The 25,954-nt window shown below is 39.1% G+C and overlaps 1 protein-coding gene across 5 annotated transcripts in view; it reads right to left on the bottom strand.

Moving 5' to 3' along the window:
- The window catches only part of MTDH (metadherin), a 58,289-nt gene extending 33,279 nt beyond the window's left edge, over positions 1–25,010 (bottom strand). For 2 of the 5 annotated variants that reach the window (XM_082722799.1, XM_082722801.1), the window contains exons 1-2: positions 23,727–24,481; positions 11,911–12,012 (exon numbers count right to left, since the gene is read on the bottom strand). In XM_082722799.1, coding sequence (XP_082578925.1) covers positions 11,911–12,012; positions 23,727–24,107 — 483 coding nt within the window. In that variant the 5' untranslated portion in view covers positions 24,108–24,481. Of the gene's footprint in view, positions 1–11,910; positions 12,013–23,726 lie in introns of all 5 variants that reach the window. The other 3 variants (XM_082722800.1, XM_082722803.1, XM_082722802.1) reach the window with 3 other exon arrangements.
- Positions 25,011–25,954: the final 944 nt, after the last annotated feature.

The following is a 25,954-nucleotide window of genomic DNA, read 5'->3' on the forward strand; positions in this document are numbered from 1 at the left end:
AGAGTTGAGGAAATGGAGACTTAGGCTGTCTGGGGTCACATTAAGAGTTAGTAAATGGTAGCGTCAAATTAGGAAATAGGTCTATCTGGCTCCAAAGTCTGTGCCCTTAGATACATGCTGCCCTAACTTACATTATAAATAAGGTACTATAATACAATGTGTTCAGAACAATAAAATAAAGACCTACTGTTAATGTTTAGAAAGAAAATGATGCACTGATTATTGGTTTTTGGATTTCATGAAGCACATTGTTGGAATACCCTATTATATAGCAAATTAGCGAGTCAACTGTACAAAGAAGGTAGTATCTTGTCGGTTTCAGAGCAATGTGAAAATACCTAGGATTTGCATGTGGTAGATGGTTAGTAATTCATTAGAGAAAATACCTTTACACACACAAGATACAGATATTTTGAAATAGCCTTCCAATTCCCTTCTGCTAATATTTTCTCCTCTCAAGAGCTCATTAAAACTTTATAAAGCCATGATTTCTATACTTAGATTAGTGCTTCGAGAAGAATACTAACATTCATGAAATAGTGACTTTATTTATAATTTGCATTCACTCATTTAACTATTTGTTGAGACTGGCTACATATATGTATTATTGTACACTATCTGGAAGTTAAGTTTACCACACAAAAAGATTGTATCTAGATAGTAAGTCTTTTTCATGGGTAAAGCAGTAAATGAGAGTCTGACTAAGCAATAAATGACAGCTCTTAACAGTGAATAAAAATTCTTTGACAACAGGGGTATATAATAAACTATTCAAAACCATGTATTTTATTTCCCATAGTTGATTTGTACCTGTTTCTTGGCATGGTCTTATGAACATGTAACACATCTCAGGTACTGCTTTATTACACACACCTACCAAACCAGGCTCATATCCACTTATAAAAATTGAGATATCATCTACATATCGTATTTATCCTTCTTAAGATACAATTTGGTGGTTTTTAGTATATTTGAGGCTATACATTTATCATCATTATCTAATTCCAGAATGCTTTCATCATTCCGAGAAAGAAACCTGGTACCTATTATTAGTCACTCTCCACTACCTTCTTCCCACCTGCAATCACCAGCAGTCATCTTCCTGTCTGTCTCTCACAGCCACTCTTAAGTAAACACAATACATGGAGCACTGGTTAATTACAGCCTAAAGTAGGGGTCAGCAAACTTCTATAAAGGATCAAATAGTAAATATTTTAGTCTATGCAAGGCATACATATTTCTACATGTAGCAACTGAGAAACTCTGCTGCTACAGCACAGAAGTAGCCACATACAATATATAATCGAATAGGTATAACTGTGTTCCAACAAAATTTTATTTACAAAAATAGGTACCTGGCTGGATTTCGGGGGCCAGAGTTTGCCAACCCCTGGTCTACAGCAGTACTGTCCAATAGAAATATACTGTGAGTCATGCTTGTAATTTAAAATTTTCTAGCACACAGGTTAAAAAGCTAAAAGAAATAGGTAACATTAATTTTAACAATATATGTAAATCAACACTTTCAAAATACTATTTCAAAATGTAATTAATATAAAAAATTATTGATAAAACCACATAACAAAGAGTGCTAAATAGCCATCCATGGAAGTAGTTACTACATTGGACAGTACAGACCTACAGGAACTAACTAAAGTTAGTTAACTTTAACTAACTTATGAAGTGTCTCTGCTTCATTATTTTTTAATAATCTTCTAAATTCATGCATTTAATACCTTAAACCTCAAACCTGACAAAGGTACAGAGATCCATTTAAATGAAGGCCATGCTTTCTAAAACATGCCATTAATTCTTCCACCTCATCTTTTAAGTAGGCAACGATTTTTGTGGAATTTTAACTAGTAAAATTCCTCAGTACCAGTTGTTCCTGCAATTGAATCTGATGGTTCTACTTTATTCTGGCATTTTTAACAAATGGATTCACTAAAAACATTTAAGCTTAAAAAAAAAAAAAAGTGACTGTATTGCTATCACTTACAGATCTTTTTAATTAACCCAGTTAAGTCTCAAAATAACTCTATAAGGGGCGCCTGGATGGCTCAGTGGGTTAAGTGTCTGACTTCAGCTCAGGTCATGATCTCAGGGTCCTGGGATCCAGCCCCGAATCAGTCTCTCTGCTCAGCAGGGAGTCCGCTTCCTCCTCTCTCTCTGCCTGCCTCTCTGCCTACTTGTGATCTCTGTCAAAAAAAAAAAAAAAAAAAAAAAAAAAAAAGTATTGAATCTTAAAAAAAAAAAAAAAAAAAAAAAAAGACCTCTATGAGACAGATGCTATTATTCCCACTTTACAGATGAGAAAAGGGAGGCACTCAGTGGTTAACTAGCCAACCCCAAGATCACATAATTATTAAGTGTCAGAGTTGGGATTTGATAAGCATGCTCCAAACCTGGGCTGCCACGCTATTTTTGTTAGAAACAGCTCCTGAGCTGTTAAAATTATGGAGATATGATAATTTTCACAAGTAATAGACAATTTTAATAACAAAATCACACAATGATGTAAACGTCTCAGAATACCCTTCGTTGCATGAATTTCTTAAAAAAAAAATCAGCTACTTTCTGACACATTAGCAGAAAAACTTTAATAAATTTTCTTAACACTGATGGGACAGGTTAACTACAAATTTTTCCACAAAAGATCTGCTAAGTAGACAACCATTTGTCATTATCAAAAAGGTCAACATATTTGAAACACTTGAATTTTAGTAAAAGAAAAATGTGTGGCTTGCTTTTTAAGTTGGTCAGCTTTATAAAAGTATTTTGACATATATAATCAATCAATCTCTTCTTTGTAGAATAAAGAATGATTCCCACCTTGCCCTTACTATAAATTAAGGGCATTTTCCAATTTATAGTCTGGCTTTATACCTCTTTTGCCATCATAGATTTCTAGAAATAATGTAGTGAATGAATTTCATGCATGGTGCTACAACTAAAACTTCATCTCCCTACTCCTCAAATTTTATATTTTTAAATTAAATTTCAGTTCATGTGGGCTCTCCATCAGTGGCTTTTATTTAGTTTTTCACACCAAAAAATTTAAATTAAGTCATCTTTTCTTGAGAATGTATCTTTGTAGGTATTTTTAAATCTTCAGTTGCTCACAAAAGTAGTTCTTCATGCATTTCATTATTGAAATCTAATATACCAAGTTCCCTAGGTGTAATGTCAAAATCATCTGTGCATTTTTCCAATTTGCAATTTGCCTTGCTACTGATTTACTTAATTCACCAGCAACATTTTTATGCTACACCCAACAGTATATGCTGATGAAAGAATGTGTTCTGGTTGACTGTCATACTGTTTTCTACGAATTTTACCATGGCAGAAAGAACAAGTATTTCTCCACATACGTCTTTTCCCCTTTAAATCAGAAACCTCAAGAGTGGCTTCTAAGCATTTGTAACTATATTTAGTGAAATTCTGTCCGACTGGGTACTGAATAAACAATCATCTTTTTAAAAAACTGCAGAGGGACGCCTGGGTGGCTTAGGCTAAGCGGCTGACTTCTTGACCCAGAGTCCTGGGATCAAGTCCCGCTTTGGGCTCTTTGTTCAGCAGGGAGCCTGCTTCTTCTGCTGCTGCCTCTGCCTGCCTCTCTGCCTGCTTGTGCTTGCTTGCTCTGACAAATAAATAAACAAACAAACAAATAAATAAATCTTAAAAATAAATAAATAAAACTGCAGAGGTCCAATCTTCACATTTGGAATGCTTAGATAACCTGCTAATTGAGACAGTTTCAGAATATAATTAGCTAAAATCTCAAGTCACAGTATACATGGTCAAGGTTTCTATTTCAAAAATCTTCCTTGATGATTTCAATTTTTCTGACCAATTTCTTATCAGGTCTGATTAAATCATCTTAACCTCATGATGATGTGGTTGACAGAGGTCTTAGTAGGAATAGCAATGCTCATTTTATCTAATTGTTTATTTGCATTATCATCAACTACAATCTATAGCTTCTTTGCAGCCTGTTCACTGAAGGTTAGTCTAGTTTAAGCTGGGTGACACAATCAAGAAGCCCACCGAGCTGAGCACGTATCAACTGCAATCCGTCAAAATATGTTATGAGAAAAGAACCAATGAGGGCAGTCTTTCCATTGCCGCTTCCCGTTCTCAGGATCTGGCCCGTGTAGCATCTTACTACCCTCTAATATTCCAAATGAGGATGCCAATGACTAGCCATATATTGATACGAATAAAGATTAAAAAACTAAGTATAAATAGAAAGTCTAATATTTTCTTCCTTTATCCCAATGGCTTTTCCTGTGTACTTCACTTTGGAGACAATGGTCTTAAAAAGCACATGTTGAAGTAGTTCTAGGACTACAAGTAATATGCTTCTGAATTCACAGAACTTAAAATACCAAAAAAATTACAGGCTGCTTATAAAAAAAAAAAAAAGACAAAAAAATGACTTCTATAAATAAGCTCATCCTTTACTTTTACCTTCCTGACATGAACGAATATTTTTAGTACAACACCCAAAGTGAACATTTATTAGAGCAGCAAAAAGTATATATTGGCAGCAAAAGTAGATCTACTGAAATGGCCTACTGCTTCTTAGCAGATTTTGTTTAAGGAACTGTGAAATATTAAAAAAAAAAAAAAAGGAGTGTTCAATTCAACTCAACTTAGGGAGCCTAATTTAATATTTGTATGGAGACAAAAACTATTAAGAGAGATACTGTACAAATTTTAACTTAAAAGATAATTTATTTTGCAATTAATTCTTTACACCAAGGTAGGAAGCCAGTTTCTAAATATAATCCTTACTCAATTTCTTAATTGTCCTTAAATACTGGTCCTTAAAATTTTGGTGAACTGACATAACATAACATAAAAGCCCTATAATTATCTAAAGCCACAGTTGACAAAGTCAGGACTGATAAAGGAAATGAAGCCTGAAAAAGAGGAATGCTGAGTATTTCCTAAAGGTTGTAAGTGGATACTATGATGCTTTTGTCTGTGGATGAGTGGCTAGTATGTTAAGATTTTCCACTAATTCGGGGTGCCTGGATGGCTCAGTCGTTTAAGTGTCTGCCTTCAGCTCAGGTCATGATCCCAGGGTCCTGGGGTCCACCCCGCACCTGGCTTCCTGCTGAGCAGGAAGCCTGCTTCTCCTTCTCCCACTCCCACTGCCCTTGCTTGTGTTCCCTCTCTCCCTGTGTCTCTGTCAAATACATAAATAAAATCTTAAAAGAAAAAAAAAAAAAAAAAGCTTTTCCACTAATTTATGGCAAAAACTACTCTGTTTTCCGAGATTTTTGTTTTTTCTCTTTCCACCATGTCAAAACTGCCTTTTTTTTTTTTTTGGTTAATGGTGACGGTGGTTTTATTACTTATTTTTTTTTTTTAAAGGCTGTGATTTTTCTAACATCTCTACAACATAAACTGATAGAACTTTTTTTCTTTTTTAAGATTTTATTTATTATTTATTTGACAGAGCAGAGAGCCCGATGCGGAACTCGATCCCAGTACTCTGAGATCATGACCTGAGCCAAAGGCAGAGGCTTTAACCACTGAGCCACCCAGGCGCCCCGGTGGTTTTAAAAATGTACATACCTGACAAAATTAAAAACCTCTTGGTTGGTGAAATTTGTTTTGAAAACTTCCAACGACTGCCACTTGGAAAATCTGAAAACTACTGCTTCAGATCAATTCCATCCACTTTCTGCCTAAGCAAATATGGCAAGTCCCTATTTTACATTGCTCCGTGTTTAGCACTATTTATTTTTCTCAGTTGTCTCAAACATATAAATAAGCTGGGCATGGTTAAATGGCAAAGGATGGATGGTCCAAAGAGCGTATTACTTACATTTTTCTATACCTGCAATTCTTTTTTTAAAGATTTTATTTATTTGACAGAGATCACGAGTAGGCAGAGAGCAGCAGGCAGAGAGAGAGGAGGAAGCAGGTTCCCCGCCGAGCAGAGAGCCAGATGTGGCTAGATCCCAGGACCCTGGTATCATGGCCTGAGCTGAAGACAGAGGCTTTAACCCACTGAGCCACTCAGGCGCCCCTATACCAGCAATTCTTTTTTTTTTTTTTTTAAGATTTTATTTATTAATTTGACAGAGAGAAATCACAAGTAGACAGAGAGGCAGCCAGAGAGAGAGAGAGGAAAGCAGGCTCCCTGCCGAGCAGAGAGCCCTATGTGGGACTCGATCCCAGGACCCTGAGATCATGACCTGAGCTGAAGGCAGCGGTTTAACCCACTGAGCCACCCAGGCGCCCCAAAATTTCTGCTACTTGTCGGGAGTTTAGGAGCAGAAGTGAGGTTTCTCTGGTAAGATAGTCCCTCTTTTACAGAAAATACTGTGGTCACCTTAAAGGGGACACTGAAAACTAATTCCTTGGATGGGAACTCAAGACTCGAAGCTATAGATTTTGTGGCCCAAGGAGCCTGAAAGGTCAAGAGTCCAAGACCTATACAATCAGACGCAAAGCATTCCAGATAACAAAACATTTTAATGAACCCAAAAGACTATATTAGGAGTTTAAAACAGGGTTTCAGTAAAAAAAAAAAGTCAGGGAGTAAACATTTTAGGCTCTGCAGACTATAAAACCTCTGTTACAACCACTAAACTTTGCTGCTGGAGTACAAAAGCAGCCATAGACAATAAATAAGTAAATAAATATGGGTGCATGTTCCAATAAACTTTCAAAAATAGGCAGAGAGCTAGACATAGCAAATAGGTCATGGTTTGCCAATCCCTGGTTTTAAATTAGTTTCTAAGATGTATTATGGAGGGTAAAACACAAATGTATATTAAGCTCACTGGGCATGCTGGTGTTCTCTGTTTTACTAAGAGCTGCTATACTACACTTGTTTAAAACCTATGATGCCTTGGAACAAGTTTGCCTTTGGTTCTAAACATTGATCACTCCTAGAGTAGTGGTTCTCAAACGTCTTGGATATAGGGTACTCTTAAAACAGACTGAGGATGTCAAAGAGCCTTTGATTATGTGGATTATACCTACTGATATCTACCATATTATCAATTAAAAGTGAGATATTATTTGGATATATATTATTTCAAAACAATAATAGACTAATTACATATTGCATAATTACACCTATACGAACAATAGCAAAAACATTTTACTGAGAAGAGTGGTATGCTTTACATTTTGTAAGTATCTTTAGTGTCTGGCTTCATAAAAGACAGACTGCATACCTGCTTTTGCATTTAATTTTACTGTGTGATACACAATTTGAAGCATATGAAGACAATCTGGCTACATACACATAGAAATGTAACTGGAAAAAGAAGGATTGTCTTCAGAGTTTTTTCAGATAATTGCATTCTTCTTTGCTATTACACCAAAGATTTGTGGTCGACAGGGGCTGGGGCTAAGAGGAAAAGGGGAAAATGAGGCATGACTGGTAATGAGCAGAAGATTTCTTTTTGGGAAGAGAAAGAAGTTAAAAAATTACATGGTGAGAGCTGTACAACTCTGCAGAAACACTGAAATCTTACACTTTCAAAAAAATAAATTTTACAGTATATCCAGGATAAAGCTGTTTAACAAAAACGAAAGACAAAAAACCAACATGTGTGGGCTTAGGTAGGCTCAGGAGTAAGATGAGAGACGGGCAGGGCTTTTAGGTTATGTTCAAGGCTGTGGAGTAAAAGCAATGGGAAGTAGTGAGCAGCTTTAAGCAGAGGAAGGAAAAAATGTTACGCCAAAACTTCTCAAGTGGTAGTTTCTTAAAAATTGTTGCAACATGAAATCTGTATCAATGAGCTTTCCCATACTCTATTGGTCTATCTTGCACTTTGAATGAATCTTTTACACTTGCTTTGTAACATGCAAATGTCGGTCATTTGGAAAATATGGGTTCAGTGAGTTATACACATCTAAAATGTTAAAATATTCCATTATATACAGTATTTTTAAAAATCACATTTATTAACATCACAACTGATCTCATCAGAAAGTCTTTAGGCACTGGGATGCTGTCAAGCTCGTGGTGGCAGATACAACTTTTCCAAATTTCTAATTTTCACTTGGAAATAAATCATTGTGTCATTTGCAATAAATAATAAATATAGTTTTCCTTGAAGTGACAGGATCATCTTGACTGTTTTTGAGAAAATGTCTGCCAATACCCAAGTCTAAATCACCATGGCCTCTCTATCAGCTCTTCTTTCAAGTTAAAATGGATGAAGTGACTAGTCCAGACTACAGCTCAACTGTATGGGTGTTTTTCCTCAGGACAACCCCTGTTCTTCACTACACAGCACACTGTATGTATACTTCCCATTTCATCATATAAAATAATTAAAAGGCAAGTGTGCAAAGGTCATGATTTAATAAAACTAATAATGATCATTTTTACAGCTTAAGGATACTCTTAAGTGAAACTAGCGTTCTTTTTCTTTTTAATTGTGAGTGGACTGCAATAAAGAATCAGCTACTAGTGGTTTGGTGTCACCGTCATGATTTGTGCTAGCAATACCTGCTATTGTTTTTGTACCATTAATGCAAATTCAACACAGCAAAAAAGGCAAATAATGTCTCTATTACTTTGAAAACAGTTTTGTCTTCCAGGACCCAACAAAAGGTCCCTGATACCAGGGGTCCATGAACCACACTTTGAGAAATGTTGCCTGCACAAAATTGAGGGATCGTTGTTTACTAGCTATGTATTGCTGGGCAATCCACTGAACTCTTTAATGAGCTGGATTTGAAGAAATGATTATATTCTCCTCCATCCCCAACCAAGAGTTATTCAACAGGATTAAGAGATGTGCAAATATTTGTATTATTGTAGCATCATAAAATGCAAGAGCTTATTATCACTTATGAGTGACACTACTATTTCAGCAGGACTCCACTGACTTTGTCCTGAAAAACCTGACAGTGACCAAATTTCACACATTTTTGTTTCTATTGTCTCTCTTACTGACAATCTTTTAACCTTCTATCTTAATTCAGACCCTTATAATCACTGATGCAAGCCTGATTTGTTTTCACAAATGTTGCTGCCAGCTGAACACATCTATTTTTATCATACCTCCGCCCATCCTGACCAAACTTGTCTAGGGTTTTCTGTTGAGTATGTCTGAATATGTTCTTTTGCTCCAGCTGAAGTGTGTGATTGTTGTTCATTTGTTCCTCTCACCTGCCAGAAATGGCCTCCTCACTTCCAGTTACTGAAATACCACCCCCAACCTTGAAAGTCCTATTAAATCAATCTTTTCTAGCCTCCCAAATAGGATACTCTTATTCCTCTGAATATCTGGCACTCAGAGACTTGTTACTATCTTTTCTTGTGCTTGCATTTCCTAACTAGACTGCAATCTCTCTGAAGGTTAAGTATGTCTTCCATTCTTATTCCCTTCAGCATCTAGTAGCACAATGCATTCAGCCTAGCTAACGGTACTGTATAGATTCTGCTAGAGACCAGTATCAATGAAGCACTGACCTTCACAGCCGAATAAAGACCTAGAAAACTACTGTACTTTAACTTGCTTTATAGACCCAAGGTCTGTAACCCTTGTCATATATGGTTTTTAGCAATGTTTTTCTCTGTGAGGTTTACTCAAGTGACAGGGCAAGATATTCAATATCACAGCTGAGAGGGCAATTATTCTATAGGCAAACTGTACCTCTCAAATTGCCCAAGATACGGCTCTGAGAGGAAAACAAATACACAACAATGCGTATAAAGGTTTATAAGTAGCTCTACGACAAGCATCTTACAATTAACAATAATCGCGCCTCGGATAAACCTCATTGGCTACGATACTGTCACTGCGCAAAGCTTACGACAAGCATCTTACAAAAAAATAGAAAGTCTTAAATATATTTAAAACACACAAAAACATACACAGTGCAAGAGCATAAAAAATTAACCGAAATGAGGTCTCTTGGACTGAAACAAGTTAAAAAGTGTAAATTCCAAGATGCAGATGGCAAAAAGAAACACTAGCCATGAGTTGCAGCATTTACTATTATGCAAAAAGTCAAATCAAAAAGGCAGCAAACCAAAGGCAGAAGCTCTGTCCTGAAAAAAGCAACAGCAACTGAAAGGAGGCGGTACCATCAAGTGATTCACAAGTGCACGGGCTTTGGCACCAGAATGAGCTGGATTCAAATCCTACTTCACAAACTATGAAATGAGTGAAACTGTAAAATCCCTCTATGCCTCAGAGCCCTTATCAGCCTTGCAGAGTTTATGAAAGGATCAGAAATCATACAGAGCAGTAAAAATCACAGACTTTGAAGTCAGATGGGTGGAAGATAGAACTTTTTTTAGTAACTTTGGTTAAGTTATGCCTCAGGTTTCTTATTTGTAAGATAGGTATAATACCACCTCCTCAGTGCTCTTGTGAGCATAAAGGAGCATATAAATTTTCTGTAAGTCTTAAAAGTACACCCAGTGGGTACTGAGTAACTTATCTCTACTAGATACATGTAAATATACTCATACACATACCTCACCTTGCATAGTGCCTGCCATATCACAGATACTAACAAATATCCATTACTGTAATTATTTTCTATCACTAATTTCAGAATGATTATAAACTCTAAACTGTAGTTTTATATCCTCATACACCCAGTCACTATATGATTCATTAATCAGAAATGGATGGTAATTCATCTATCATTCTAACTACAAATTTTTCAGGGTAATTCAGGAACTAGAAGCAAGAACAAGCATAAAATGCTCGCTAGTAGAGAGAAAACCCAGAAATAAAGAAACTTTAGATGGAAGAAGTATAAATCCATATTAGACATATGAACTACTCATCCTGTAAATTCACAATCTTGAAACTGTATCCTTATTTGCTAATATAAGTCACTTACTATTTATTTTTCAGCCAAAGGCAAAATCAGGCATAAATTTAACTCTTTTCTACAAATATCCTTCATTTTAAGCCATCCTACGTGCAGCTATCGTGGCCCTAGACCAACTGTATCGGATTAAAGGGGAGAAGTGATCTTGCCAGTTTTTTAGACATTTTGAAACTGCAAGCATTAAGAAACTGTAGCAACCATTTCATACTACTATTCCATAGGACTGGAATGTTGCATGCTAATTCCTAGAAATCATTTACCTACCTCTGATTATTTTTTGTTTTGTCTTTCTTGAAAAGGAGTATGCATGTGTAGGGTTTTAAAAGGGAAAGGGGGGTGGGCAAGTAATTAATATACCAAAAGGACTTAAATCAAAGTTCCTCCCCCATAGCAGAACAACCCACTGTTAACAGTTTTTTATATTTTGCCTACTTGCAAACTAAACTGAGTCAAATAAAAACTGGGTCAGTTCTAACACTGAAAACTGAAAACTGAATAAAATCCCAGGAATGTACCATTTATGGGGTATGATAGATTGTCTTATTTGAAAACTTAAGAGTGCACATCTAAACCTTTTACTAATTATAATAATAATGAATATAGAACATTCTCTTTTGTTAAACAAAGTCAAACTGCCTAATAAGAATTGTATCTCCATCAGAACAGAAATTTGTTTCAACCCTTAACACCACAGAACATTTTGGTAAGCTCTTCATGTTAGAAGTGCACTGTTAAGAAAGATAACGCAATTTGGTTTTCAAATAAGAGGGATGTTACATACCTGGAATCTTACTCATAAAAGATGTTCAACACATGAGTAAATTATTTTGGCAAAATGAATTTAATAATGCCACAGCATGTTTAAAATACTTGGTGATATCCTTCCTTTTAAAAGTAAAAAAATAAAACAACTTACTTAGACCTGCGCCACCTATCTGCTATGACAAATTCAGATTATCAGTTGTCCTTAAATGGGGAGTATATGTACACTTTAGTGAAACAGAAAATCATCATTTTTATATGTTACTCTCTTTATAGAGCTTTGCATATAATTTCATATGTTCTCAAGCTTACCTTTTCATTTTTCTTATCTGCCTCTAAGGGCTGCTTTGTTGTAATACTTCGAGGAGTTCGGACAACTTCCTCGTCAGCCACTTCAACAGTCCGTCCATTAGGCTGCACAGGCAACAGAAAGAATCTTGTTATCAAACTACTCGATAGGTCAAACCAAAGATTTATACTCAGGAAACAGAATATACTACAATCAAATTCTACCCTGACCCAAATCTAAAAGGTTTCTGTATAGGCATGTTATGTAAGACCTGGCCTACTGTTCATAGTAACTGTGTTTCATAATAGAATTAATAATGAACCTACAAACAAAACTCTGTACCATAATATATTTTCTGTCCAACAAAAAATAATGGACTGAAAGCAGGAAAACAGGGGACTAACTTGTACTTGCACTCTGCCAATTAGTTATGTCATCTCCGAATGTTTCATTTTCTTTGAATCTTATTTCTACATATATAGAATGACAGATCTGATCTACTCAATATTCGGCACACTTTGTCAGTAAAGGAACAGGAAATATTTTAGGCTTGGTGGGCCATACTGTCTCTGCCGCAACTACAAAACTCTGCTACTGTAGTACAAAGGCAGACATAGATGAATAAATGAATGAGTTTGGCTGTGTTCCAATAAAGCTTTATTTACAAACACAGGTAGAGGACCAGATCTGGTCCATGGACCATAGTTTGTTGGCCTCTGTATTAGATTATCTCTAATGTCCCTTGTAATTCTAATTACTGTAATTTTCTAATGGATCTACTGTTCTGGGGTTAAGAAATTTACCAGTCCATCCCTATAGCTTAAGAAAGGCTACCTCAACTTTGACACTCCTCTAAAATAATGATAGTTCTTACAGGTGCCCATGAATAAGATTAAGTCTGTGAATTCCAAATCTGGCTTTTAATTAGAGTCACTCATTTTGGGGCTAAACCCCACCTACCCCCCAAAAAAACATTTCTGAGCTCTATCACCAGAAATATATTTAGAATGGAGTCGAGGTATCTGTATTCTAACCTCTTCTTTATGGATCCTACTACTACTTTTTACTTGGCTAGTCCCCTCATATTCCAACAGTGAGTTAGTGAATCAATATACATTCGTTTCAGTTGTCTTATTTCCCATTCTTACAGAACAGACTTCCATCAACCAGATTACTCACTATAGCCAAGCCAAACTCAAGAAAACAACACAAATGTTCAATTTTCTACAGCTTGACTTTCCCTGAGTTTGTTCAAAATTATCAGGGACATACAGTTAGAGAAAGAGACCATTAATATTCTAAAACCCAATTTGTAGGCTTCCCAAAGATTTATGGCAGAAAAACCGAAACAAAAGCTGTCTTTTAGCTGATGAAATTTCCAATTAATCCCAATTTAATCAGCTGGCTCTTAAGCAACTTATTGAAGTCAGATGCCAAAACCAGGTCTCTTCATTCTTCATTCAGTTTTCTTTCTCCTGTGCTGTTTTGTCACTTTCCTGCTGCTTCCTCTAATCCGCCTTCCTGTGTATGTATATGTGTATGTTTGGGGTGGAGGGGCAGGGGTACTACAAAGAGAAAGGTAAGAAAATCCTGAAAGGAATTTGGACTTAGAGCCATAACAACAAAAGGAATAGGGGCACCTGGGTGGCTCAGTGGGTTAAAGCTTCTATCTTCAGCTCACATCATGATCTCATGATCCCAGGGTCCATCGGGCTCTCTGCTCAGCAGGGAGCCTGCTTCCCCTCTCCTCTCTCTGCCTGCCTCTCTGCCTACTTGTGATTTCTGTATGTCAAATAAATAAATAAAATCTTAAAAACAATAACAACAACAGGAATATAAAACTGTTTATTTCTACTTTCTTTTTTTTTTTTTTTTAAGGATTTTTTATTTATTCATTTGACAGACAGAGATCACAGGTAGGCAGAGAGGCAGGCAGAGAGAGAGAGGAGGAAGCAGGCTCCCTGCCAAGCGGAGAGCCCAATGCGGGGCTCGATCCCAGGATCCTGGGATCTTGACCTGAGCTGAAGGCAGAGGCTTTAACCCACTGTGCCACCCAGGCGCCCCTTATTTCTACTTTCTAATATCACCATCTTACTTGTCAATTCTCATATGCTAGTTCTTAGTTCTATTCTCTTTAGCCAGACCTTTTCTGATTTCCCATGGTTGGCTTTACCTTTCTATACAAGCCTGAGCCATCCTGCAGCTCCAACTCCAGTTTCCCACCTCTAACTGGCAGCTCGCAAGCTTACATTTCTTTTCTTTCTTTCTTTCTTTTTTTTTTTTTTTTTAAAGATTTTATTTATTTATTTGACAGACAGAGATCACAAGTAGGCAGAGAGGCAGGCAGAGAGAGAGAGAGAGATAGGAGGAAGCAGGCTCTCACTAAGCAGAGAGCCTGATGCGGGGCTTGATCCCAGGACCCTGAGATCATGACCTGCGCTGAAGGCAGAGGCTTAACCCTCTGAGCCACCCAGGCACCCCGCATGCTTACATTTCTAAACACTTCACTTAACTAATCCCTCCAGGAAACTTTCCATCAAAGTCACTCAGACAGCACTTCCATTTTACTCATGTAAATGACTATACTAACTCATTTGAGCTTATCTATTAACTGCTAAAAGGTGAGAAATTAAGTGATTAAAAATACCTAAAAAGTTCAATGCAATTGCTTTGAGATCAACTGCAAACATTGCTGATACAGCTTCCCAAATGAAAGATGAAACATTTTCTCTTAACTAGGAAGTCTGAAGTCCTTTGTCAATGACTTACAAAGGGAACACTCAGTTTCCATTTCATAGATTCTGAAATGACCACCACGCAGAGATGTTGGTCCCACATGGCAGACCTGTGCCAATTTTACTTCCTTCTCTGCAACAGAATAAACTTAAGCAATGGCTGTGACTGTAGCTGTTCCTCTGTCTATGCAGATTTCCCAATGTTACACTAACCCCCCCGCTTTAAATCGCTCTCGCTACTACCAGGAGCAACACCCCCCCCCCCCAAAAGCCTGATATTATGAAACAATAAGCCTCCTTTCCCAAGAATAGAGTCAAAGAGCTCTTGGGCAGCAGGAGAAAAGGATACACTATGGTGGCTATGCCTCTTCTATGCATCAGAAACACTAATATGTCCTCTTACTCCACTAGCTGGAGAAGGCCGCATCCTGGAAAATTGTTAACCATATTTAAATCAGCAAATCCAATAATGGAAGCATATCACGTAAATCTGCTCACATGAAAAATAACTAACTGCAAACCAACACTTTATTTATTTATTTATTTTTAAGATTTTATTTATTTGTCAGAGAGAGAGAGCGCGAGCGAAAGTGAGCACAGGCAGACAGAGTGGAAGGCAGAGTCAGAGGGAGAAGCAGGCTCCCTGCGGAGCAAGGAGCCCGATGTGGGACTCGATCCCAGGACGCTGGGATCATGACCTGAGCCGAAGGCAGCTGCTTAACCAACTGAGCCACCCAGGCGTCCCCAAACCAACACTTTAAATACAACCTGACTTCCAATCTGGGTTTTACACAAAAGTATTATCTTCTCTCATCACGAAGCCTTAATATATATGGTGTGTTTCCACAGATTAGCAACTACATGGGCCTCTTATTGCATGCTAGTATAAAATTTTCTGGAACACTCTGAGGGTTCCTTCCAGGGCCAACCAAGGTTAATTTCATATATAGCATACAATCTATATTTTAAATTAGACAAGAGCATCCTCCAAATCTGAAGAAAATCAACCAGTAACAGAAGAATGACATAATTATTTCGTACACGGATAAACTCCAAGTAGGCATCGCTGTGTCTGTCTTATTATTATATATTCCCCAACTCCCACGCCAGATTCTTTCAAAAAGAACATTGTGTATGTGTGTGTGTTGGGAAGGGTGGGGATAAACCAGAATGAAAATACCTAGCTGACAAGAAAATAAAATGCAGAAGGGGGACACATAGAGGAATAGGGTCTCTTATTTAATAATGCCTGATTTAAAGGAAAGAAAATTCTTCATGTCAGTCAACCTTCAAATTATTAAGTCCATACAATTCCATAAACGTTTATTAAGTACTTAAGTACCAGGCACTGGGCTAGGGACCCCAGGAACAAGGACAAATGAAAGGAATTTGCCCTCCAGGCATGTTGAAGTTCAGAATAAGAAGATATGCTGAACAGACATCTACGCCATTTGAGCAGCCTGCACATATTTGTGGAACTGATTCTAAATTGCAAAAGAATCTACCTCTAAGAGAAGCATATATGAAGTCTAACATTTGACTTTTAAAATGAAATCATTTAGAATCCCATTTTCACTTAGCTATGTAAATTTTATTTCTAGACATAAAATATAAAAACCATGACTTCACATTACTTGGAAACGCCTTAAGTTTAGAAACTAGAAGGGTAGTCTACCAACTACCAAAAAAAAAAAAAAAAAAAGGAATATGAAAAGACCATGGGCTTTGGAACTGGACAAAACTGGGATCAAGACTCAATCTCTGCATTTACTCCTTGTGGTTATAAGCATTTTCCTTGACTTAACACTGGATTTCATCATCTGTAATATTAAAAAAAAAAAAAAAAGTATGTACTTGTCTTATACAAGTTTCTTATTAAAATGACAATAAAGGAGAGAACACGGCTATGATGGCTCAAATACCCATCCCCATGTTCTAGCATTCAGGTCACTTTTCAAACCAGTGAGCTCAAAATAAATGTTAGGTCTTGGTGGTTAAGAGGGCCAACAAACAGTACACGTGTTCAGTACTCCAGACACAAATTCTTTTGGGAAGTTAACAGAATACAAATGATAAGTAAATGTATCCTCTCAGAGGTCAGAAATAGTCCAGACTTGCTCTAGAGACAGCAATGTAATATTATCTTTCTTTAAAAAAATCCAAGAAACTGCTTATAGTTTCACCATTTTCTAAGAAAAGAAAATTGTATCATATTCACTTATGTTCATTAACTCAACATCCAGTAAGTGAACACAGTAGAGTAATATGTAGAACCCTTAAAACCTTGAAACAAAGGTAAGTGAGGCCCAAAAGCTGCCTTCAAAAAGCTTAGAACCTAACAAAGGAAGAAGGTAACATCACATATTAAAATACAAGACAAAAGGTGGGGCGCCTGGGTGGCTCAGTGGGTTAAAGCCTCTACCTTCGGCTTGGGTCATGATCCCGGGGTGCTGGGATCGAGCCCCGCATCAGGGCTCTCTGCTCAGCAGGGAGCCTGCTTCCTCCTCTCTCTCTCTGCCTGCTTCTCTGCCTACTTGTGATCTCTGTCTGCCAAATAAATAAATAAAATCTTAAATAAAATAAAATAAAATAAAATAAAATAAAATAAAATAAAATACAAGACAAAAGGTATATTCTACCCCCTTCTCCCTACCTCTCTAACCCCACCCGTTAAAGGCAAACAGTATGGGTTCTGAAGGCAAGCCGAAACCAGAGTTGAATTCTCAAATGAGTACCACCCTAGAGAAGTTACACTTCACTGGAATTTCAATTTTCTTGGCTTAAAGTTATACTGAACATACAAGAAGCACAAGTGTATATATTACACCCTTCCTAAAGAAGATAAAAGGCAAGATGTTACAGAAATTCAAGGTGCATCATCTTTAGCTGACAGATTAGACTAGAATATAGCCTGACAATAACTGGTAATTTCCAAGTATGTGCCATGTGCCAAGTACCTTGCCAGATGCTTTATACACATCAACTTATCTGATGAACAAGACCTTGCCTCAGTCAGTTTTGGTCTGAAGAGTTCTGATAGAAATTCATGATAGAACAATTCCTTGTCATTTACTTGAAAGCACGAATTTTGTGTCTTTCCTCTGTCTAATGTGAATGTATCAATCACATACACTAAATACACAATAAACTACAGCTTCAGTCATAGTAACTTACGAAATTATTTTTAAATTCAACTCCAGGGCGCCTGGGTGGCTCAGTGGGTTAAGCCTTTGCCTTCGGCTCAGGTCATGGTCTCAGGGTCCTGGGATCGAGTCCCACATCGGGGGTGGGAAGTGATATAATTTACCTTTACTAATACCTGGGGATTGATATAGAAAAACCACTACTTAAGAATAAAAAAAAGTTGGGGCGCCTGGGTGGCTCAGTTAAAGCCTCTGCCTTCGGCTCAGGTCATGATCTCAGGGTCCTGGGATCCAGCCCTGCATTGGGCTCTCTGCTTGGCAGGGAGCCTGCTTCCTCCTCTCTCTGCCTACTTGTGATCTGTCTCTGCCAAAGAAATAAATAAAATCTTAAAAAAAAAAAAAAAAGAATAAAAAAAAGTAATTCTGTTGGAGTATCTTAAAAGATTAATTTATTTAGCCAAATAAACTATCCAATTAAACTGTGAGATATCATTATAGTTACTCTGTTCAGAATTCAGTTCAACAAATAATTATTAAAGGCTCTTACATGGGCTGGGCACTGTTTGCCACTGCATTTCGAGGCCAGCGAGGCTTTCCCCACTGGAGGCAGAGGATCCCCCCCAAAAAATTACTGGATGAGTAAATAATAAGCAAACTGTGATACTTACAATTAAAAAAATACCCACATATCAAAAATTGAGACAGAAAATAGAATGGGATGCCTATGTCAAATAGGGTAATCAGAAAATGATTATCTAGGAAGGTGGGTTTTAAGGTAAGATCTACGGGCTGATTAGAATAGTGGGGGAAAAGATTACTCCAGAAGTGTTCATAATAGTTCACATACAGGCACTGGGTTGTGAAGGAATTTGCGGAACTGAAAAAAGATCACTATAGCTAGAGGTAATAATGAGAGGAAATTAACTTAAAATCAACGTAGAAAGAAACGCAGGTGCTGGGCCACATATGAAAGAAGTTGAGGTTTAAAATGCAAAAGCCCTTGAAGTGTTGGTTTTAGACAAGTGTTGTGTTGGCTTTAGGATTGGAGGCAGCCTGCAGAAGCTATTGCTACAAAAGTGAGCTAAGGAGCCAGACAACAGAACTGAGAGTAAGTAGTCAGACTGAATACACATCTTAGGTGATAAAGTGGATGGTATTTGCTCAAAGATCAGACATAAGGTAGGGAAGATACAAGGTGAGAGAAAGGGAAGAATCGAGAATGATTCTTAGATTTGGGACTTGAATAACTGAATGGGTGGTACTCATTTACCATTTATAGAAATGAGGAAGACCTGGAGAAAGCAAGGAATCATGAATTCTTTTGGAGATGTTAAAATTTGAGACAAATGCCAGATTTCCAACTGGAGAAGTCAAGCAGATACCTAGATATGAGGAGGTGAAAGGAAGGGTCCAATTACAGATACAGACTAGTACAAAGTTGATCCCCATTATTCAGGGATTCCTTATTGGCAAGTTCACCTACTCACTAAAATTAATTTCTAATCCCAAAATCAATTTTGCTTCCCTGATCACTCATGGATGTTGCACAGAGCTGGGGAAAAAATCTCAGTTGCCCTACAGTTACATTCCTAGGCAATGCTCTGTTGTCTTTAGATATTATAATAAAATACAAAATAGATATATAAAAAAGAGACTAACTCTACCTGGGGAGCTAGAGAAGGCTTTATAGTGGAGAGAGAACCACAGCTAGGCCTTCCTTGAAAGATAGGTTGAAACCTTACAGATACAGAAAGACAGACTTTCTAATGGAACAAAATAGTATGAATAAAGAGATAAGGCAGCCTAGCTAATGGTAATGCATTTGGGATAATGGTTAAGAGATAAATCTAAGATGGGGTTACATCATGGCCACCTCATAGATTGGATTTTACTCAACATGTGATGGGGAAACAACTGACAAGGTGTGAACATGAAAGTCATGATCAGAGCTAGGCTTTAAAAGATTTAACTAGCAGGAGTGGGTAGAAAGGAAAGGCAACAGAGACAGGAAGCAGGAAAACCAGTTAGGATGCTGTTAGTATAGTCGAAGCAAAAGGTAATGAAGTCCAAAAGTAGGGCAATGGCAATGAAACTGGAACAGAAGTAAGAACTACAAAAGACACGGCATACTATTAGAATGATTTATTGGCTGTAGAATGATGGACCTCACAAAATTTCAGTCTGAAGAAGCAAACACAGCCATCATCCACTGTAAAAATAAAAAGATGGCTCAGATGGCTGTTTACCAGGCATAAAGAATGGGAATGAGTTGTATAAATACACTGGCAGGACATCTTACTACTTCATGCATTCCGAAATTATTTATTGAGTGTCAAGCACCATGCAAGGTTACACAGCAGCAAACAAGACAAAACACTATTCATTGAGTTTACTAATATCAACAACTGCACTACGGCAAATCTTTATGAGAAATCCTACACTAATATAAAAATAACCTTTTCACTGAAATAAATTTTTTTTTTTTGAAATAAATTTTTATTGAAGTTGATCCTGGGTTATAGGCTTCCAGTTGAAATTCAAAACAATGATTGTTAAAGACCAGTTATCTGAGATCTCATATCTATCTAAAGCACTGCTCAGAGTAAGTCAAGTTAAAAACATTTACTGATTGCCTATTTAATACTCACATTGTACTACATGTCATGGAATCTACATAACAATAATTTCCAAAAATCTCAAGCAATAAGCCCAGAGAAAAGTGCCACTCCCTCCACTTTAAATAGGGAAATAAACTGCATTCATACCTTAAAAAAACCTATGCCAAGGTATTATTAGGGGACAAAAAACAAAGTGATATAAAAATGTCAAAAAGTCTTTATAGGGAGATATTAAAGAGCTAAATAACACCTATTCTACAGATGAAAATAAGTTATTAGAAACAAATTTTAAAAACTTGACTTGCAAAATTTGAAATGGCTTCAGAGAGAACTAAAAATCATGGGATAAAATGATGAACATAAAATATTTAAGTATATATGTAATATCCTTTCACAAACCCATAGTAGTTTAGTTGGATCAGAGTAAGGTATATCCTAAAGTGTGTATCAGAATGATGTAGTAATGAAGAGACGGATTATAAAATTAAACACGATTCCACTTAGAAACCTCTCCTCCTCTGTGGATCTTATGATCCTACACCAATGAGTGACTTTTAAACTAACAGCAAGGATTTACCAAGGCAGTTCATTAAAAATGCAGCTTCACTGGACTCTGTTCCAGAGATCTTGAATTGATAAGATCTTTTTGATGCTCAGGAATACATAAATTTTAATAAACATTCTAAGTAACTCTACTGCAAGTAGTCAGAGATAACATTTTGAGGAATTCTGCAGTATTTTAACTCAAGATTCTCAATTTATATACAAGACAAGCTAAAACAGAGCAAGGTTAAATGCCTTACTTAAGTTTAGTCCCCATTCCTACCAGGCTGACAGAGTGTCTTCCTCTAATGGGCCTTTTCTGTTGCTTCAGCCTCTTCCACTACCTTGCTCCTACTCACATTCAAAGCCAGATTATATGATAAATCCGTTCACAGCATCCTGGGCCCATAATGGGTCTGCACTGTTAATTTTTTTTTTTAGTGTCTCTTTTTCCACAACTGGAATAAAAAGCTCCCTGGGGAGTAAGTAACTGAGCTTTTACTTTTGTATCCCCTTCACAATGAGACATATGAATATTGTATTCCTTTATACTGCCTTCGATTTGCAAGCAGTATGCTGCTTTTCTCCAAGTAAATACTTAGCACAGTGCAAAGCGTTTGAGTACTGCACAAATGGATACTTTCACTTTTCAATCCCATAGAGCAGTAATTTTCTGTGGGTCATACCTTGCAATGAAATGTGAAGCCAATCTGATGGGTCACAAATATCATTAAAGAAAAACAGAATGGTTTGGTTTGTTTGTAGGGGAAGGGTAGAGACAGGTACTACAATGTAAAATGTGTTTCTTACTGTAAGCTGCAGTCAAAAAAAGTTTGAAAACTAGAATTCTGTTAATGTTGACAAGCTTGTCCAACACCTCTATACCATGAAGTAGGCAAAGATATTTTCTCACCCAATTAACATTCAACCATTTGATCAGTCGTCCCATTCTCCACTCCCCAAAAATATTAGATTTATTTATTCACTCACTTCCCCATTCCTTAACTAAAATGAAAAAGAGAAGCATTAAGTCCTAAGTTTGATGAGTCTTTTTCACAGGACAAGTTTCACAGAAGCCTGTTCCTTCTTCAGACAGGTCATCTGAATGTTATGATGCACTTCAGATGGGATCCCGGGGCACCTGTCTCTGCACTCAAGTCTATCTGAAATTCTAGACATCCCAAACAGGGCTTTGCAATGTTCACAACCTGCTTCATCCACACAGGGTTTAGGCTTACTAATGTATGTGGTTTTTTCAAGATCACCTTCTTTGCTTATTTTGGAGCCAATTTCTCTGTGTTCACCATACATTACTTTCTGGTAACATTTGATGTGCTCAACAAATTTAATTACATATGTTCCAAATCAGTTCTATTTCCTCTTCTAACTTAAGGCAGACTTCATACTGACAAAGCTGTACCTTGCCCAGATTTTGTATGTATTTTACATCCTCTTAATCAGCAGACAAAATGTGATCATTTACCTAGGTCTAATAATGCACTAGCCCTGTCACTGCTCCAATACTGACTTATTCTTTGTACTGGTACCAACAATACTCTCATTGCTTTAGTTTGAACTCAAATCCCACTTCTTCCAATCCCTTCAACAGAACTGGTCTCCCACATTCCAGACCTCATTAACACCACTTGGGCTCCTACAGCACCTGTTTATGTACTACAGGCATGACTTATGAATCCGTCTCCTACACTAGTCTCCAGGATTGACTCCAACTCCTGTGTGGGTACCTCCCACTCCCCAACACAGACCACAGTGCATTTCACAAAGTATGGCCTTGGTTACATTTATTGTACTGAAAGGCAAAGAACTTAATTCAGTGTATATAAAAATGGGCTAAGAGCGGTTTCTAATCCTGCACATCCTCCAAACTCTGCTCAACTATGTTTAAAAAACAAAACAAAACAAAACTATAAAAGATATCATGGGGAAACGGCAATAAAAAAAATAAATAAAAGAGAAAGGCATGATAAAATGGACGTGATGCTCTCATTTCCACACGTGGTCCGGTAAATGGGTGCCTAAATCTCTCTTTCAGACTGCACCATTCTGCTCTGTCATCCCCTTTTACTCTATTTCAAAACCTGAATGCGGTTTCACACCGCTGAATGGGCCTGAGCTCGCTCTCATGGGGCCACGTACCCCAAAGTATATACGGCAACCGACTCCCTCCTGCCTTGCCTCCATCGGCCACATTCACAAGAACAGGAGTGGGCAACCATTTCCCTTAAACAGTCTAACTAAAATGGAAGCGCGTCTAGACCTGGGTACTTTTAATCCTCCGTAAGCCCCAGATTTTTTAGGTCATCGTATTTCCTCCACTGGCTACCGTCTCCATGTGACTTGACGCTGTCTTCCAGGCGCAGTCTTTCCACAACTTCCCAACACCACCTTAAGGTCCCATTACTCTCTACACACGCAGCCTACCCCGTAGGCCCCGAGAAGGGCTGGTATGTATATCCGGCCGTCCAGGTCCCCGCAAGCTGCTTGACCTCTGGGCGCTTCAATTTAAACGTACCCCCACGCCGTCTAACTTCCCTCCTCGAAGCTGGTCTTCCCCACCCGTCCTACACTTCCCCAGTCTCCACGATTCCCCAGTAACGTGTCCAGATCACCTCCTCTGGCTAGAGAGATCAGAGTCCCAGCTCTGGACTAACCTCACTCTTTCCTTTTCCACTCCCGGCTGGGGGCGGCTGGGGCTCGGCCGGGGTCGGCCTCCCGCTCTCTCGAGGCTTTCCACGCCGGCCCCTGGCCCCTCGTCTACCGCCGCTCCAACCCTACTCACTTTGGGCTTCTCGGGCAATTTCTTCCGGTTCTTCTTCTTCTGCTCCTCGCTCCTGAGATTCTTCAACAGGGCTAGATCGTCAGGGGCCGAGGCCGGCACTGCCGCCGCCTCCTCCCGCTTGCGGGGCGGGCTCCTCCGCTTTTTCCGGGCGCCGGCGCAAGCCGCGGCCCAGCCGTAGCAGAGCAGGACGAGCAGCAGTAGCCCCAGCGCGCCGGTGCCCACCAGAATCACCCAGCCCGGGTACCGCTTCGGCTCCAGCCCCAGGTCGAGGCCCAGCTCGGTGCGCAGAAAGCCCAGGCCAACCGAAAGCATTTCCCGCAGCCGAGCCGAGCCTTCCTCGGCCTGTCGGGCCAGCTCGTCCTGCCAGCTCTGTGCAGCCATCTTCCCTCCGTCAGCGAGACTCGCAGGATGACGCCGGGGCGCACGGACGCTGTACAAGAGTCAGGGGAGGCGAAGAAGGGCCGGGCCGGACTGCCTCAGGCTGAGCGCATCGCGGCCGCCCCTCGCGCCGGAGCCGGGGATCGGCAGCAGCCGCCGCCAGGAGAGGGGGCTCCCAGGTCCCCCTAGTCAGCCTCGCTCCGCCGCCGCCAAGAGGAGGGGGGCGGCGGGAGGGAGTGTCTCCAGTGGCGGCCGCTAAGCGGCGTCTCGGCGCCAGTGCCAGGCCCCGCTGTCGTCCCTCGGCGGAACAATGGCGGCTCCGGCCGCGATCCACGCCGCGCGCGGGGATGGCCGCGGGTCACGTGGGCGCCATGGGCGGGTCGTGGGTGTCACGTGGGCCCGGGCGGGGCGCGGCGGGGCGGGAGCCGTTGGGTCGAGGGCGCGGCTCCTGCAGTTGGCAGTGACCCGTCGTGGCCTAGGGGAGGCTCGGAGCCTGGGGATCGCAGACCTGGGGCGGGAGTCTGGGAGGGGTTAACGGCAGGAAGCCTCCGCGGGGTAGCTGGTGCTTCGGCGTTAGGAGACGTGGCGCTTTGGCTGAGTCCAGGGGAGGGGCTTTCGAGGAAGTCGGGGGTGGGGGGGGAGGGGAGAGGGTGAAGAGCGTGAAAGCGGGTCGGGCGGGTGTTTAGGTCTAAGGCGTCCTAGTAGGTGTAGGTTTTCTCCATTCTTTTTCTGGGAGTGGTGTAAATGGAGTCAGCGTTTTCTCCCTGGGTCACACGGCTAGGTTCTTCCAGAGTGGGCTTAACCGAGTATGAAGCTGGACGTTCCTCTTCCAAGCCCCAGGTTTCATTCACAAACTGGCTTTTTCTCTTCAGGGCCAACCAGCACGCCGCGTGCCTATCATTCGCTGGCCTGGCTGGGGCGGTTCGCATCAATTTCGCTCATTCACTCCTGCTCTGGGTGTTCCCCGGAATTCAAAACTTGCGAAGCCCGTGGGCGGCACTATTTTCCTACTAATTTGTAGCTTTAATGAGAAATAACAAGAGAAGCACATTGGACTGTGTTTACGCGTCCTTGTTTTATTTTAAGCTTTCATTCAGGACCACAAAAGGAGTTTGACAAAATTCTATTTTTAGAATCTGTGTTGACCATTTCTGGGTAGAGTTAGGAAGAAATGAATTGCCCTTTCGGATTTTGATTACAAAGATGATGTTTGCGGGGTGCCTTAGGGTTTCTTTCCATGTTGCTGTAAGGAAGCTGTTTAATCATTAAATAATTAGCGTGTAAACAAGTGTCTTAAGTGGACTCAATACTGTTGACCCTTGAACAACTGAGGGGTTAGGGGCACTGTCTCCTGGACAGTGGAATGTAACTTTTGACTTCCTCAAAACTTAATAGTCTATTGTTGACCGGAATTCTTACCAAGAACAGTCACCTAACATATTTTTGTATATGTATTGTGTATTATATTCTTACTGTAAAGTAAACTAGAGAAAAAATGTTTAAAAAAATCTTAAGGAAAATATTTAGGGTACTGTACCGTGTTTACTGAAAGAAATTCACGCGTTGGTGGACTCAGGCAGTTGAAACGAGTCAATTGTCAAGGGTCAATTGTACAGACTGTTTCTCAAAGACTAGAAAAGAGGGTAAGAGCAATAAGCACCTAATACTCAAAATGTATTAAAGATTATTTTGACCTACTTTCAGTAGTGTTGTAATGCATGTTGATTAGTGGGTGGAAGGGAGTTTTGTAAATAAACAGTAAAAACGAACTACTACTCTTGCTAAGCTTTATATAGACTAATAATTAAAGACAATGTAAGTTACAAGGCCAAAAACTTGATGATAACATT

Source organism: Mustela nivalis, assembly GCF_964662115.1.
Source record: "Mustela nivalis genome assembly, chromosome: 2".
NCBI lineage: Eukaryota > Metazoa > Chordata > Mammalia > Carnivora > Mustelidae > Mustela > Mustela nivalis.